Raw genomic sequence first — 16,488 nt, 5'->3', positions numbered from 1 at the left:
TTACAGAGGACCTACTAGAGCTAGAATTTTGTTAAGCACCACGGGGGGTACAAAGATGAAGAGCACTCGGTCCCTATCCCCCAGGAGTTTACAGCTAAATGGTGGAGACAAACGTGTGCACACAAGTCCTTGCAATAGGAGGTAAGAACGTAAACACAGGAATTGTAGGGTCTTAATGCCCGGAGATATTAAAAGGAGGTGGTTTGGAAAGTAAGAAAGATTTTTCAGGCGAGCTGGTTTTTAAATGAGGTTTAAAACTCCGATGGGGTAGAATATATTTTCTTTCAAGGCAAGAGCCAGGGTTAAGGCTCTGGAAACCTATGGAATGGGGGGATAATGTGGTAATGAACAGTGGCCTGATCTGGCTGGAGCGCAGGGTTCCCCAAGGGGTGTAGTGGGGGGGATTTAGCTGGGTATTTGCCCAATAACGAGGCTGGGATCAGGCAGAAGGAAGCCCAGCTGAGACTTTATTCCGCATCTCCGTGCTTTGACTTAAGCATCTATTGGGTCCCTTTAAAAAATTCTCCTCCTCTTTCCTAAAGAGAGTTCTAGCAGTTGGGGGTGGGGACCATTTCCTAAAGTCAAGGCGTAAGTTAAAGGTCTGCCGAGCTGCCCACGGGGGATTTAAATCTCGCACCAGAAGAGGAAACGTGTGGGAAGCGGAGTAGGGGGAACCCACTAAACAACATCAGCCCCCAAACGACACGAGCCCCTGGCGGGACAGGTTGCCTTCCAGACCCGGGAGCCGGACACCAGCACCCGCCAGAGCTCGGAGCCCCGCACTGGCGGGCAAGAGGGAGTGGAAGAGCGGGAGGTAGGGAGGGAGGGAGGAAGCGCGAGAGGGAGGGAGGAAGAAAGGGAGGGAGGCGGCGTCATGTGATCCGCTTCCCTGCTCCTTTAAGCGTCCACAGGCGGCGGAGCGGCCACAATCACAGCTCCTGGCATTGGGGGAGCCCGAGCCGGCTGTGCCGGGGGAATCCGTGCGGGCGTCTTCCGTCCCGGTCCCATCCTCGCCGCGCTCCCGCACCCCTGAAGTTTTGCAGCGCCCAGAAAGGAGGCGAGGGAGAAGGGAGCGTGAGAGGAAAGGGAGCAAAAAGCACACCCTAAAACATTTATTTCAAGGAGAAAAGAAAAAGGGGGGCGCAAAAATGGCTGGGGCAATTATAGAAAACATGAGCACCAAGAAGCTGTGCATTGTTGGTGGGATTCTGCTCCTGTTCCAAATCATCGCCTTTCTGGTGGGAGGCTTGATGGGTAAGTGCGAGAGCTGCAAACTTTTCCCCCTTTTCTCTCTTTTCGGGCCCCTTCCCTCTTTGCCTCTTCGGCTACTTGTTACAGTATCACTGCCTTGCTTCTATGATCTAATTAGTCCGGCTATTGTGCTTAAGAAAGCAGAGCTCCATGGGGCTCCGTGGGGCACAATCCAGTCTAGTGGCTAAGAGAAAAGGAGGGGGAAAAGTTTTGGCCTAGTTTCAGTATCCACTTGAAAGGAAGGAGGGGGGTAGCGGGGGTGGGAATCTTAAGCATGGCGACGGATCGCGCGAGGAAGCGCTGGGTTACAAAGTTGATTGCCGCTCCCCCCGCTTTTTCCCGCGTTCCCCCCCCTTTTCCTCTCGCTTCCCTCCCAATCAGCTCCCGGAGGGCAACGTAATCGACTTTATTAGGAACAACTGAAGAGTCAGAGAACTGCGCCCGGCGCAAACCCAGAGAGCCCTGTTACAGGGCTGGGATCTCTGCATGTGTAAACGCTTTGGGTTGTCTCAGCTGGGGGCTGAGAGTTTGCATTTGGGGTCCTGACCTTCGTGCCCTCGGCTTCCTCGTCGCACTCCCGTCCCACGCCCCGCCGTGGCCGTCCGCAAGGTCCGAGCCTTGGCCCGGAGCCTGGATGGGGTGAGGTACGGTGGGAGAAAGTCCTTGGATGGCGCTGCGGGAAGTTGGAGAGGTCGGAGGGGAAAGGCGTATCGGAAAGGTGTTGCTTTTGGCCTCCCGCCCTCGCGAATCTCCCCCTCCCCCACTTCTTAGAGCTCCGAGAGCCGGTGAGTCTGGAGCCCCGGGTCCTACCTTGGCGCCTAGGAGGGCGGCCTGCGCCCCGCCGCAGCCCCCCGCAGGTGACAGCTCCCCCCCTGGGAGACCTCCCCGGCGTGCATCGCCCGGACCTCTCGAGCCAAACACGCTTCCGGGTGAAGAAGATGGTTTCACAGACCTTCCACTCAAAAATACTCCCTTCTTCTCGCCGTGTCTCCATCTCCATCCATCCTCCCGCCTCTCCGCACAGTCGCTTTCCCCTTACCCTCGAGATTTAGGACGTCCCGGCGCAAACTTCAGCGCCAACTTCGCCACGGGTAGGGATGAGAGGCTTGGCTTCCGTATTTCGCAGATCTGTAAAACTTTGCGGAGTGGAGAGTCTACGGAGGGGCTTTCTGCGCGCGTCCCTTTTCCGGAGCCCGCGCGGCGCGGGTGTCGTCGTGGTCGTGAGAGCTGCACAGGCTTGGGCACCTCGAGTCCTGTGCCTGACGTTTTGTCTCCAGACTGGGTTTGATGGGAACAAATGAAAGGGAGTCTGGTTTTGTAAATCACCGTAACATCCAAGCTAATTGTTTAAACAAAGGAGAGTGGGTGAAGCTTCACCAAGGAGAGAAATTTCTGGAGGAGATCGTGCCTTTCGCTGTGTGTGTATCCACAAAGCAGAAGGAGGTTCAGAGTTTTCCAAGCTCGTATCCTCAATTTGGGTCAAACAGCTTAATCTTTTTATTCCTGGAACCCTCCCCCCACCCCTCCCGTTAGGAGCTCCTGTTTAGCTACGTGCAATCTCCATGTTTCCCTGTATTGGATTTTTCGAGGCTCTTAATACATTCTCTACTGGGAGCTGAAGGCAGCCTTCTCTGTGCCCTCACGGTGATTATGCAGCGGTTACAATTACACCTCTTGTCTCCCTTGATGAGCAGTTGCAGTTAGATGCCATTGGATCTTGTGTGATTTCAGTGGCAGACCATAATTAAAATTTCTTGCACCTTGTGCTTTCAGAATTAAATTGGCCTATTATCCCTGTCTGACCTTCATCCTCTTTGAGGTTTTTGCACAAGCAGTGAACCATTACACATAGTTCCCTGGTATTTGTTGGTGTGTGTTTCTTTTTCTAAAGTTGATCTAGCCCATTATCCACTGTTGTAGGTTTCTTAGGGCACTTCTGGAACTAGCATAATTTCTGGAATCTTAGTACTGTGGAGAAGGTCCAAGGGCATTGGTGAGTGGCTGCTGGACATTGGAGTTTCCATACGATCAGAACAGTTGTATATTCAAGGAGGGGTTTGTTTGGAGTAAGTGGTGCCAAGGGTTGTTTTTCCCTGAGAACTTGATTAGTGACCATATCTGATAACAATCTCAAAAAGTTAGTGATAGGTCTAGATTCCCCTCAGTAAATCAACTGATTGAATTCCATCTTTGCTTGAAAAAGAAAACTATCTCTGTATAACACTTCTTGGGGGAAATTGTTGTGTACGTTTACCTCTTACCTCTCCTCCTTAGCTGCCAAGGCTATGTCCCTAGTTCTGGCCTGAAGGCTGAAAAGATCAGATCCATTTCACCGCAACACTTGAATAGTGGCTTAGCCCTTACCTCAACCAGTTGTAGAGTAATTTTTTTTTTTTTTTTGCTGTTAAACAAATCTAAGAACTTAGCTATGCTATAAGACCTAAACATGGGAAATAAATATCAACAAAAGGTAAGTGATACGTCTTCCCACCAAACTTCCCTAAACTGGAAAGCAGGTGAAACTAAGCAAAGGATGGAACTTCAAGAAAGTGAGTGAGTGGAATCAGTAGCTGGAGAAGTGTGTAGGCTGGAAAGTCTAAGTAAAGTCCAGAAACCTCCTCTTCCACGCTCCCCAGTGAGAAGAGAACTTCTTCACTGCTCAACCCTATTGATCCCGTTGTCTTAGGTGTGCATTGTCTTTCTAATTCATCTGCAGAGGCCAAGTGAGAAAGTGAAATCTTCACTTTGAATTGGCCTTGGTATATAAGTTCCTTTTTGATCACTGTTGTCCTAGATGAAAGGAAACATGACAGCCTAGCCTAGAAAGGGGAGGATCCGAATGGAAAAGCTCCTGATGGTAAGGGTGTTGTAAGTACTCCACACACGCAGACGCAAAACAAAAACAATCACCCCCCCCCCAAACAATAATGACAAACCATGCACCCAAGGTGACAGGCACTTTTTCAGTTAACCAACAGGCTTCAGTCTCCTCATTGGTAGGTTGATGAGTTTAAGATTCCTTTCAGTTGTGAAATTGTATGAATTTTTCAGTGCTTAAGTTTTATGTGGCATTCAGACTGGTGTTTGGTTGTAGCCTTCTAGAATTGATGCGGAAAAATTTAAACACTAGGTAAAAAGGAAATAAGAGGGATTGGGTTTTGGTTTAGTCAGCTTAAATCCTCCCCTGCTCCAACAGCCTTCTTAGAACCAAGGTTTTTTTGGTTTGTTTTTGTGCTTGTTTTGTTTGTTTTGTGCCAGGGTCTGTATACTGCTAAGCCTTTAATGGGATTTTTCAAGAAGTCTCTGGGAAGCTATATCTTATGTGGTAGAATTTGGGGTACTTAAGAATTCACTGAATTATGCCATGCTTTTGTAAAAACTTTGAGTCATTATAAAATCATGCATCTGATTGTTTTCTTATGTATTGAGAAGGTTTCTTAAGTGGCTAACTTATTTTGTATTTAGAATTCATTTAAAAATTTAAGAACCCCTGAAGGAAAAGAAAATATTTTTAGAGATATAGCTTAATCTTTAGCCTCCTTAAAAATAAGCCTGCAGAAAATTTTAAAAATAATTTTCCTTTGATTTCACGTTTGGTGAGTTTAGTTCATAGAGAAGCAGCTGCAGGGGTGGTGGAAGCGGGGAGGGGAAGGAGACCATGTGTGCTGAAACAAGAGTGCAGCCGACGAAAAATCATGAACTTGATTCCCTGGCCTATTATGTGCAATTTGCTCAGCTTCAAATTAGTCATGTCTGGGAGATATAATGGTTGGAAAAGCAGGTCACCGTTCCCACCTGTTCTAAAACTGGTAAGAGTATAAAGATCAGGATTGGATGAATAGAAAATTATTGCATTGTTTTAAGCATACCCATAAATTAGAATATTCCAAACTTAAACACAAATATGTATCAACAAATTGCCCATTATTATTTTTTTAGGAAGGATTGCTTTCTTTCAAAGGCTTAGTGTGTGAGCAGCCTTTTCTTGTTTTTTATTGCTGAGAATATTATATGTGTGTATGCATGTATAATACACATACATATACACACATATATAATCAGTTTTCTCAATTTTAGCATAGACTTATCTACTGCTTTTCAATGATATAGCCCGTATTATTGTGCTATTATTGTTTGAATGGCAACTATGGATGGTTTTGATTGTGGTCCATTAATATGAAGAGTTTTTGTTTCTGCTACTGTCACTTACTTGAAAGGGGCAGGATTTTAAGAAATTAGATAAAATTACAGTTATGCAGAGTATATAAGTGTTTGCTTCCCAATATATTAGGTTTTAAACTTGTTGTAGTATTTATTACATTTTAACATATATTAATAATGCAATACTTGGCAGTCCTGCAGTGTTTGGGTATCTGTTGAGAAAAGAACTAATGAACTTGCTTTTGGTTGATGTTACTCCACATTTTTCTGTATTTGATTCTTATTTTGTAAAATTTCATATCTGACTAAACCATGTCATTTTTTTCTTTGTTAACTATCAGAGTATCTAATATGGTTTGTAGAAGTACTGTGCAACCTCAAAAATTCTTTTGTAAAGAGTGGGAAATTTTTTGTAATTGAAATTACATTATTTGACTTTTAAAAAACTATCTAAGCTATCTACTTGGTTATTGCAACAGAGTCATGCTAGTGCTAACAGTCTCTAATCATGCTTTCATCTAATCATTCAGTACAGCCTGTCTAGGCTTCTATTGGAACTTTCCCTTTTCCCTGTTCAAAGTGAGAAACATTTCCTTGAGATAATAGTGTGACTTTGTAAGGTTTTCAAGTCCCCTGCCTGGAACCCAGATCTAGACTCAAAGCCTTCCCTAGCTAGTTGACATTTTGCAGTAATGCAGCCTTAAAAAAAATTTTCTTTTTAATCCATGTAGACTGAGGAAATATTCTTACCTTATCTTCCTCATAAAGGTGTTTCTATGGAGATTTAGAATTTGGAATTGTGTGAAAGTCCTTAGCTTAGAGCTCATGTATGTTACCTACCTAGTGTGCAAAATATTGATTAGAGCCTAATGTGTACCCAGCATAGTGCTACAATGCTGACTAGAGCTTAGGAAAGAGGGGACTTGAAGCCTGAGTAACCTCGGGGAGCCAGAGGTAGAAAAGAGTCCCTCTTAATCCAAGTTCACTAGCCAAAGATTTCTTATGATGAGGTTTTTAATATCATGATAATTCTCACTCATTTACTGGGAATTTGAGAACATGTGAAATGAGAAGCCAAAGGGTTATATTAATATTTCATCTTAACATATTAATATAACAATATAAATAATGCTAAACATGTGTTAAATATGTACTGTGTGCCAGACTTTGTTTAATTTGATTCATGCAAAGCCTTGCCACATTGGTACTGTTGTACCCATTTTACACATAAGTAAACTGAGGTACAGAAAGGTCTAGAAAAATTGCTCAAGATTACCTAGCTAGTCAGGGTCAAAACTCAGATTGGATTCCAGTCAATCCAGAATTATCAACCATTAGGTGCTCCTGACCCCACTTCCCAAAGCCTTGCCTTCTAGGGCTGAATAGAAATGGTTTGAATGTAGACAGACATGATAAGTAACACTGCAAATGCAACCAATTTCTCATTTCTAACCAACAGGTAACATGTTAAAAGAAAAAGTATAAAATGTGATGATAAGTGAAATGGAGTCCAGCTGTACTTAATAAAGCAGAGCCTTGACCCAGCTAAGGGAGGACAACTTCTGAGAAGTCTATATATGCCAGTCCAACCAATTTCTTACAGGTTTTAACCAGTCCCCATAATTCTATGAATAATCCAACTGGCTGAGCAGCCAAGTTCATTAGCCACAAAGTGTTTGAGTTCTGCTACCTTAAGGAAGATTACTCAATTTTATTTTATCTAGTTAGTGGTTTTAACATTTATACAGTTATATAAGTCTGGACTTTTTCAAAGGAAGAGGAGAGAAGAAATCAACTGAGGTTGGAGAGGTTTTTTAGAGGGTGTGGATTGGCAGTGAGAGCAGTTGAAAGAAGAGCCTCTTACTGAAAGTTGAAAATTCAGTTTCCCCAAAGGATAATTTTTGTTTATATATACACCCATGCATAATAACAAGGGCATTTCAAACTGGAGGCTTCCATGCTGACGCCATGAATAGGTACATGTCCTATTGAAAAAAATGCTGATGGATTTTCTCTATTGAGAGATTTACTGCCCTCAGTTTTAATAGAGACTCTGAGATGAAGGGAGACAGAGAGCATCAAGATGTGAAAAGATCACGTCTATTTCATTTGTCTTCTGTTTTCTCTGAGGTGTTGTAACGGTGGCACAATAGAATAGACAAGTGTGCCAGATGTGGATGGTTCCCAGAAAAAGTGACTGGATAGGGATGGGAGTGGAGAGGAGGAGCTTGAGGCACTGAACTTCTCAGACTTGATGATGAAATGTTTTGCATTTTTTCCTTTTCATAATAGGGCTAATCAAAAAGAATTGATAAATAACAGAAAAGAGCAACTCATATGTTTTAGAATACAGAAATCCTAAGGTTCTTTAGCCCTTTAACACTACCTCTCCCTCCCCTCCATCCCTCCCACCCTACCATGTTCCACCCATAATTAAATTTTGTTGAGGAGCAAAAGCAATAATCAGAGTGTCATCTGACCAGTAGTGAGGGATTTGGCTAATTATGATTTGTTGCTTTTTTGAAGATTTATTGGGTGACTATGGAAAACATTTTACATGTATTGATTCACTTAATGAACATAACAACCTAGAGGAGCAGGTACTTTCTCCAGTTTTCAGGTGAGCATGAGGCTCACTTAAGGAACTTTTCAGAGTTAACAGAGATGGTAAATAAGAGGGCTGGCATTCAAGCCCGTGATCCTGAACTGAATCAAGCCATGCTCTCAAGTCTAATGCCACTCTCCTCCTATTGTTCCTTCAATTTCTATGGGAAACAAAGAGTCAAGTGTGATGAAACATTCTACACAGATTCAATAGAAGATGAAAGCTCAGACTGGCTTTTTCTGCTTCTACGCCTTTCCCAGACCACGTACTCCCATCACTGCCTGGGTACTATTCATTGACCTAGTTACTTCCTATACAAATGATCCCAATTCCTAAAATATATTAACCTCCTTCACCAGCTATTGTAAATGTTGGCCAGTGCTTGCAGGCAATGCCGAAGAGGGCTGAACCCGAAGAAATTACACCCCAGCCCCCCCAAAAGAAATTATTACATACAGCAAAGAGTAACTGAGAGTTGTAATTGAAAACTTGTCAAAGAGTTGCTTCGACCTGAATGCCAGCTAGACTTAGCATACACAATAGGTCCTGAATATAGCTGTTAAATACAAGAAAGGGGAATGTGGGTGTGGAGAAGGGAGATAGGAGTAGAATATGGATTCAGGAAAGGAAAATTAAGGCCCATATAAACATATGAGAACATCTCTTTGGGACATAACTTATGCCTGGATTTCCAAAATCTACTTCCTATGTCACCCACTCCTCCCAAGCTGAGCTAGTGTTTCTCTACTTGCCTGTTTAAATCCTGGGCCTTCAAGTGCAATTTCTGCTCCCTCTTTTTCTTTTCTACTCTATTCTTTTAATATTCCCTGGTAAAGGGTGTTCTTTCTTCACTGGCCCACCGGAATTATAGGGCCTTCTTAATCTTCTAGTTAATTCCCTGGGTTAACTAAGAGGCTATATCCATAAATACACATTTCCAAGAAAGCAGAAGAAATTGAAAGAAGATGCCAAGTTATTACATTTGTTTTGGCAAGGCATTATGATTTTTCTTTATGAAGAAGGTAACCGGTCTGTAAATGATTGGTTCAGTTTTTTGGTTTTTTTTTTCAAGCCCCAGATTAAGGAGGTTAAGCTCATGAGAGCTGGTTGGGGGCCAGTTATCTGCTGCTTTTAGTTTTGGACTGAGCCCCTCCCAGGGAGAGAGTGCCTGGTCTCAGGGCAGCATCATGTAGTGAAGAGGAACTTGGCTGTAACTCTGCAGACGATCTGTGGTCTCCGTGATCGCAAATAAGTCACAAAAGCTCCTTGGCTCCCACCCTCAACTGTGATGTGGGGCAGAGGCCTCCTATTTCATGGATGACTGTAGTGAAGAATCCACTATCATGAGGATAAGGCACCCTTTGGGTTTCTCATTGAGCCAGGCCCACCAGAGATCTGATTCCCAGAGGACATTTTGCTGAAACCATCTGCTTAACCCATATCCATTTCTCCTACTTTTCTTTCTCTGTACCTCTCTGCTCTTAGATCTGGAAGAATTTAGCCTTGACGTCGTTTATTTTCTATGCTTTTTCTTTCTTGAGTCACCACCACTTTGTCAAACACCTCCAGATTCATGGATCTATTTAGGCAGAGGGAAGTGGAATGACCCAAAACATTACTCATTTTGAGTTTGAAGGTGCCCAGAGAGGTCAACCTGCTTTCTAACATGAATTCCCATTATAACTGTATGTCTCAGAATGAGCCTTCCCCAAATGGTAGATATTAATATTGTTGCAGATAACTAGCTAAAAAGAACATGAGTCTAAATCATTGTCCTAAAGCATGCACATTTTGCTCCAGGTTAATTACTTTTGCTTTATAGGCAATTTTAATAGAGGTTGGTTATGCCATTTTCTAAGTCTACAGCAGTTGGGACAATTTGCCACAGAAACTCACTGGCAGCAGAGAGATGTAGATGTGTGGTAGGTAACATGAGGACATGTTACCTAGAGAGAAAGGGAGCATGCCCCGGGTTCTGGGGTCTCTGGATATAGGCAAGTCATTTCACACCTAGCAGTAGCACCCCTTCCCCCTCCAGGGGCATCGTTACATTATAGGCTGGAGTATGTTAATTGACTCCATTCTAAAGCTTTGTGATCTTATCACTTGCCATGAGTGCAGCTTTTTGGATCCACTGTGTCTGTCCCCTTTGGTGGTATCTGGCCTGAATGGAAGCTGTGAAGCTTGTTGCTATTAAATTGTAAAGATGGAAGGGCCTTGGAGACCATCTTGTCCTACCTCCTTTGAGGACGAATCCGAGTCCCAAGAAAGGGAAGGGGCTTAGTTTACACAATTAGAGGCAGAGCCTTGGTTTAGACTCAGGTTCTAATGCCAGTCAGCACTCCAAGCATATATCTCTTTCTGCTTTTCAGCGTGAAGATCATCTGATTTCCGTCGTATAGTTAATGTGCAGAAAATTCCCAACCTGTGGTTCTTAAAGCTCTGTTGACTTTCCTGTTACTTGAAAATAAAGTAGCAATAACTTTACTGTCTTCTGCTTGCCTTTGTGTACTTAATGTTCTTAGCTAACTTCTGATGAAGCAATAGGATTATATGGAGTGTTAAGCTGTTCTATGTGGATTCTAAAGAATACCACATAATAATAAAAAACAAAAATAAAGGTAAATTTCTTCCTTGTTTGCTGAGCGGGTGGTACATCCCCTTTCTTCTGCTTGAGAAAATGTAAATTTAAAACTTAAAACTGTGCACTATGGTCCTTACCAATCCAACCCAAAATGACATCCTCATGTTTAAAGACTTCATCAGTCTAAAGCTTCCTTGTCTAAACATCTGTGACTAACTTTTGTGCTTTCAGGGGATGTTTGTGGCAGGCATAATTCTGAAGTTGTAGTGAGTTTAGGGGAAGTGACATGCCCTGTATTTTCTGGGTCTATTTTACATACAAAAGAAACAACAAAGTTCCTCATCCTTTGTATCTGCCATTTCTGCACTCTGAAGGTACTTGCAAGTAGAAAATTCAAATTGCCAAAACAGGGCTTAAATTGTTGAAGGCCTTATGCAGTTGTGTCTGACAAGCATATTTTTGTGATTTCAGAGGTGCCGGTATGACAGGGTAGATTCTTCTACTTCTCTTATTTTTGCTGAAACTAAGCAGAGTCACAAAGCACTGTTTTTCTGCACCTCTGATTTAGCTGTAATGAATTTTTTTCTTTTAATTCTCTCTTTAACATGCTTGCCTTCAGGTGATCCCAACCAGAAAGTTGGGATCCATATTTGTGAAACCCAGCCCTCTCTCAAGGCAGATCAAGACTTTTTTCTGTTCCTTTTACTACAGGTTCTTATATATTTTATCTGCTCTCATTTAGGTTAGAACTCGCCTGAGAACGGAATGCCTCAAATGTAGAAAAGACACATCCCCACATTCCTTTCTTTGCTCTGCTCTGTTGAGCTAGTTCTGGCTTGTGTGAAATGGGCTCTGCCTTCAGCCTCTGCGTGCCTGGGCAAAAGGAAGTTGTAGATAAGATTTTTACTGAGGCTTTGGAAAGAGACTGCACCAGGGGCCTTGCTGTCACTTAAAGAACACATCTGTACTTAGAAGGGATCAGCTTCTTCCGAATTGTGAGGTGGCAGTGGGTGAGGTGGGTAGGGGCTTGTGACAGGCAACTCCAGGGCCTTGGACATCCGTTCAGTCACCCAGTCTCCTAACTGTACAGCGTTTGCATGTTCACGAGCCAGCCTGTGTTAAATCCTCGGCCAGCATCGTTCTTTGAACATGCCCAAATGGAACAGAGTTATGCTCTATGAGCATGTGGTGTTTCTGGATAATAGTTGATGAAAGAGAAAGAAACAGAATAATTTGTAGATGCCTAAGATTTTTAAACTAAAAGTATGCTAAGGTCCCCTTTCAGTTAGCATCTTAGTTTTTTCTAGAGATCGGGAGAATTCTCTCATGTTGCTTCTCTACCCCACCTACCTGTTAAAAAAGACAAAGAGAGGGCTTCCCTGGTGGCACAGTGGTTGAGAGTCCGCCTGCCGAGGCAGGGGACACGGGTTCGTGCCCCGGTCCGGGAGGATACCACATGCCGTGAAGCAACTAAGCCCGTGAGCCATGGCTGCTGAGCCTGCGTGTCCGGAGCCTGTGCTCCGCAACGGGAGAGGCCACAACAGGGAGAGGCCCGCGTACCGCAAAAAAAAAAAAAAGACAAAGAGAGAAAATATAGTTTGGGAGAGGGATGAGCAGTAGGCTTGGGATTTGAACAAAATCAACACTAGTATATATTTGAGAAGACAACATTTCCAGGTCAGGATGTGGTTAGGTACTGATACCAGCTCTGTCCAGGGAAGCCGCCAGCTCTCTGTGCATCTCATGTTAGAGTAACTCTCCCAGCTAAGCAGTGACGTTACAGGAATTTAGAAGTTGCCTTTAATGACTTGGGCTTCTTATAAGATTCCTAGGGAATTGTCACACTGCAAAACAACATGGTGTTGGCTCAAGGTTTTCCATATGATGTTTCTGTTCAATGATAGACTTACTGATTTAAAGTGATCAGATTTCTAACTGCTGGCATGTGGTTTTTGGGTTGATCAATGGGTGTGATCCGGTTTGTTATCAAACTTGGACAAACCATTTACATTCTATGAGCCAGCCTCAGTTTCCTTGTCTAAACATTTTTCCCTCACAGGAGGTTATGGGTTTAAATGAGAGAATATGTTACCTGTGCGTATGTGCTAGATCCATCAATATATGTTAGACATTTCCCTGAATTAGAAGTCGTCACTAATTAGCTTTTTAAGGATTTTTTTGAGTCATCCCATGTCTAGTTAGGCTCATGGCAGCTTATTTCTGCCTCTTAGTGAATTACATAAAATTAGAAACCCAGCCACCCTGCTTGATAGCCTTCCCATTAAGCATAATCCATGCAAGCCAGCAGTTCAAGAAGCATGTCATCCACACATTTGGTGAATTAGAGCAGGTAACTTACTTTTTGATCCAGTTCGTGATAGTTTTCACCAAGGTTTAATTTGAATCTTAAATTTTGCCTTTTAAAATGCTTGCCAGTATTCATGGCTCTTTATAGCATATATAGCCCAGGTAGCTTGACTTTTAAATGAATACCACTCAATATGTGGAAGAGAGATTCCATCCATGCTTGCTGCCTGGCAAATCCCAGTTGTTCTGTTTTACATTATAAAATTGAAGTCATCATCCACTGGGAAATGTTTTTGCTTCTAGATATAATATAAATGACAAAGACCTTTGAAAGTCAAGCTTCAAGGAAAGAAATGATCTTTTTCTTATAAAATGTTAACTACTTCTGAAACCTTAGCTAGAATTATTGTGTTGTATTATAAGGAATTATAAAGAAAAATAAAGTTAAAATATAATCCCTGTAAGACTATAAACTACATGAGAGCAAGGATGGTCTAATGTGCTCATCTTTATCTCCAGTGGTTACTACAGGGTAGTGCAGTGTAGGTGCTCAGTAATACTTCTTGAAGAAATAGATAAATGCCTTGCATTTTGGACCTGTTGCAGGGGTAGCTAAAATGCTTCAACTTTAAGGTCAGCCCTAAAATTTCTAACGCTCTATTCTGGGCTATTCTTTTATAATTTAAATGAGGACAGGTTTCTTATTGCTTACTTGAACTTAAAAGATTATGTCACCTTCATGACTTATATGCTTAGATTTATAAAATTGTAAGTTTGAGGAGTTTGGGGAAGGGACCTTTTCTTGTTATGTTGTACAATAGAAACTAAAGCACAGAGAAATTGCAATGAGAGAAGATTTGAACCAAGTTTCCTGACTGCTAGGGGAGTGTTTCATTACCTATGCCTAGAGTTACAGTGATTACTACTAGGCCTGATTTATGTATTGGGTCTTTATTTGGCCATAAAGGCAGAAAATTGATTGTGGTTATCCATACTAGCTGATAAAGTTTGCTGGGAAAAAGGGACACCCTAGTACATGAATCTTGAATATTCAAATGGGAATGTGGAACCATAATGGAATTTTGTGATTTATTATCTTTAAGAATTAAGTGTGTTTCTTCTGCTCCCTGAGAGCTGATTTTTAGGGGCTTCTTTAAGAAGATCACATAATTTGCTTAATTTTCTATAAACTTTTAAAGATGGAAAATTCATCTTTCAGAATTTCCCTTCCAAGAATTTTGCAGATGTATTTATGGTTCTTCTTAGAGATCAGTAATGTATTTGTAATGTCAGCTTTTATAACTGCCCTTGACAAGAAAGCATAAGACATTCAAATAACCACCTCTGCATCCCATTGTGTTCAGCTTGTTGATCTGGTGGGTGGGAATGAATTCATCCATACATTCTTCCAGGTTCCTGAACTACTGAAACATGCTGTGTGGAATAGGTGCCTGCAGGCAAAGAGGAGCCTGGGCCTGCTGACTTTCCAGTGGAGCCAGGTGGAAAGGTGGAAACAGAGATTTAAGAAGCAGATGTATACTGAAAGGGAAGGAAGCAAAAACCAAGGAGAAAGCTATGCAAAAGCTGGACTTGGACTTCTCTTAGCCAGACCTTCCAGCTAGAGGTGGAAGTATTGGGGAGGGGACACAGAGCTGACACAAGAGTCAGGGGAGAGGAGGCGGTGGTGATGGAGAGAAAATGGGCTTGAAAGAGGCGACAGGAATTCCTCCTCGGTTGGGTCATCACATCATCATGCAGGCCTTCCCTCTAAAATAATGACGTGTGTGTGTGTGTGTGTGTGTGTGTGTGTGCGCGCACGTGCTATGAACCTATCCACTGCTCTAAAGGCTAGGTAAAACCACAGTGGAAATAGAAGTTTGCTATTCTAAATATAAGCAAGAGTGTTGCATTCAGAAGGACTGGATAGAAATCCTGGCTCTACCCCTTGGTGGCTATGTGGCCTTGAACAAATTATTTAAACTCAGAACCAGAGTTTCCTCATCTACCTCTTGGGTAAAATGGGAGTAGTAGCGCTTGTGACATTGCTGTGAGGATTAAATGAAATAATCTGTGAAATGAAAAGTATGTATACAGTAACTTGCAAATTGTAACCACATAGAATGTGCTACATGTTATTTTATTATTAGTCTTATTCTTTTAACCCAAGAATGATTTCCCAGTGTTAAATCACCCAGAGTCCTTTGGGAGCTGACATAAAAGGTTTTCTGCCTGCTCCGAACCTGGATACAATGGTTCAGGGAGATGTAGGTGGCTCTAGAGTCGGGTTTAGATTGCTAGTGACTAGAGACATGCATTTTTGTCCCCTCCTAATTTTATTTGTTTTTAAGCAAGAACACAATGATGTTAAAGGAATTAAAAGCAAAGAAAAAAGGAAAAGAATCCTCCTAAAATGCACCATTTTAATACAATTCCGTGTTAATTTTTTATTTTTTCACACTTCTGTGACTATTTCCAATTTTATATAAAAGAAATGTAAAAGCCTAGTTAGCAGAGGCTCAGACGTTTATTGTTTATGCCTCTACCAATTATGTGTTTTCTTTGGAAATTCAGCAGTCAGTTCCTCCTCTCCTTCTAAGACTCTTCTCTCATACTTAACTCAAGATTGCTTGTTGAACCATTGAACCATGGGAAATTCATTTTCAAAATCTGCTTAATTGCTGTGAGACTTTTAATTTGTTCTGGATGATGGTGCTAATGTCTGGGAACTGGGACCGAAGCCCTCCAAAGTTGTTAATTCAATCAGCCACTGTGCCCTTGCCATGCCTAATGAAGGGAGGGGGGTATCCAGACCCCTCTCACAAAGAGGCTGGGTCCCTCCTGACCACCTCGTCAAAGATGAATAAGAGGGACCCCACAGTTAGGTCGAACACTTGGGGCAAATTACCAGGGTGTCAGTCCACATTATCCAAAGCCCTGGGTTGTGCTTTCCCAAATAATTATTCAGTTGGTTTTATGTAGGAGCCCAGAGTTTTAAGGCATGGTTTTTGTGTGCATGTGTTCACACCTGCTAATCTGCAAAATTCTTTAATCACCAGCGTCTATTTGGCTCTGTCTGCAATCTGTAAGATCATAAACATCACCCCCAGACTATTGATATTCCTGTTAACCACTGAAGTTTTCCATGGCGAGACTGGTGAAAGCTTGCTCTGTCCTCATGATAAATTAGCTTGTTTATTCCTCTTCTGCTTATTTCTATCCTGCTGTTGGTTAGTGTAATGAAGCAGAAGTCCATTGTGTATGTTCATTGGGTAGCGATCCTCTGGCACCAAAGGGGGTAATTGAGTAGAAAGGCAGAATGCTGTTGGTGCATGGGAGAAGTTAACACCACATGAGGTCACCAGGCTTCAAGCTTTAATCAATGTGGACACAATGCAATTGAGATTTTGAAAAGGATTTGTTTATAGTGTGAGAGTAAGGGTCAGTAGTTAATTTGAAATGCTGTAGGTGTGTTTTCCTTGAACCAAGAAGGTACAGAGCATGTGTCATAGAGGATTGTAAATATCCTCAAGGGAGGGATGTAATTGGGGTGGAGGCTTAAAAAGAAGGGAATTTAAGAACT

The 16,488-nt window shown here is 42.4% G+C and overlaps 1 protein-coding gene across 5 annotated transcripts in view; it reads left to right on the top strand.

The window, feature by feature from the left end:
- The first annotated feature begins 887 nt into the window (after positions 1-887).
- WLS (Wnt ligand secretion mediator) overlaps positions 888-16,488 on the top strand; it is a 105,940-nt gene continuing 90,339 nt past the window's right edge. For 2 of the 5 annotated variants that reach the window (XM_060089946.1, XM_060089944.1), the window contains exon 1: positions 1,902-2,036. In XM_060089946.1, coding sequence (XP_059945929.1) covers positions 1,919-2,036 — 118 coding nt within the window. In that variant the 5' untranslated portion in view covers positions 1,902-1,918. The other 3 variants (XM_060089945.1, XM_060089947.1, XM_060089948.1) reach the window with 3 other exon arrangements.

Source organism: Mesoplodon densirostris, chromosome 2 (genome assembly GCF_025265405.1).
Source record: "Mesoplodon densirostris isolate mMesDen1 chromosome 2, mMesDen1 primary haplotype, whole genome shotgun sequence".
Taxonomy (NCBI): domain Eukaryota; kingdom Metazoa; phylum Chordata; class Mammalia; order Artiodactyla; family Ziphiidae; genus Mesoplodon; species Mesoplodon densirostris.
Note: the sequence above shows the minus strand (reverse complement) of the source record. Positions and strands in the feature narration are given on the sequence as shown.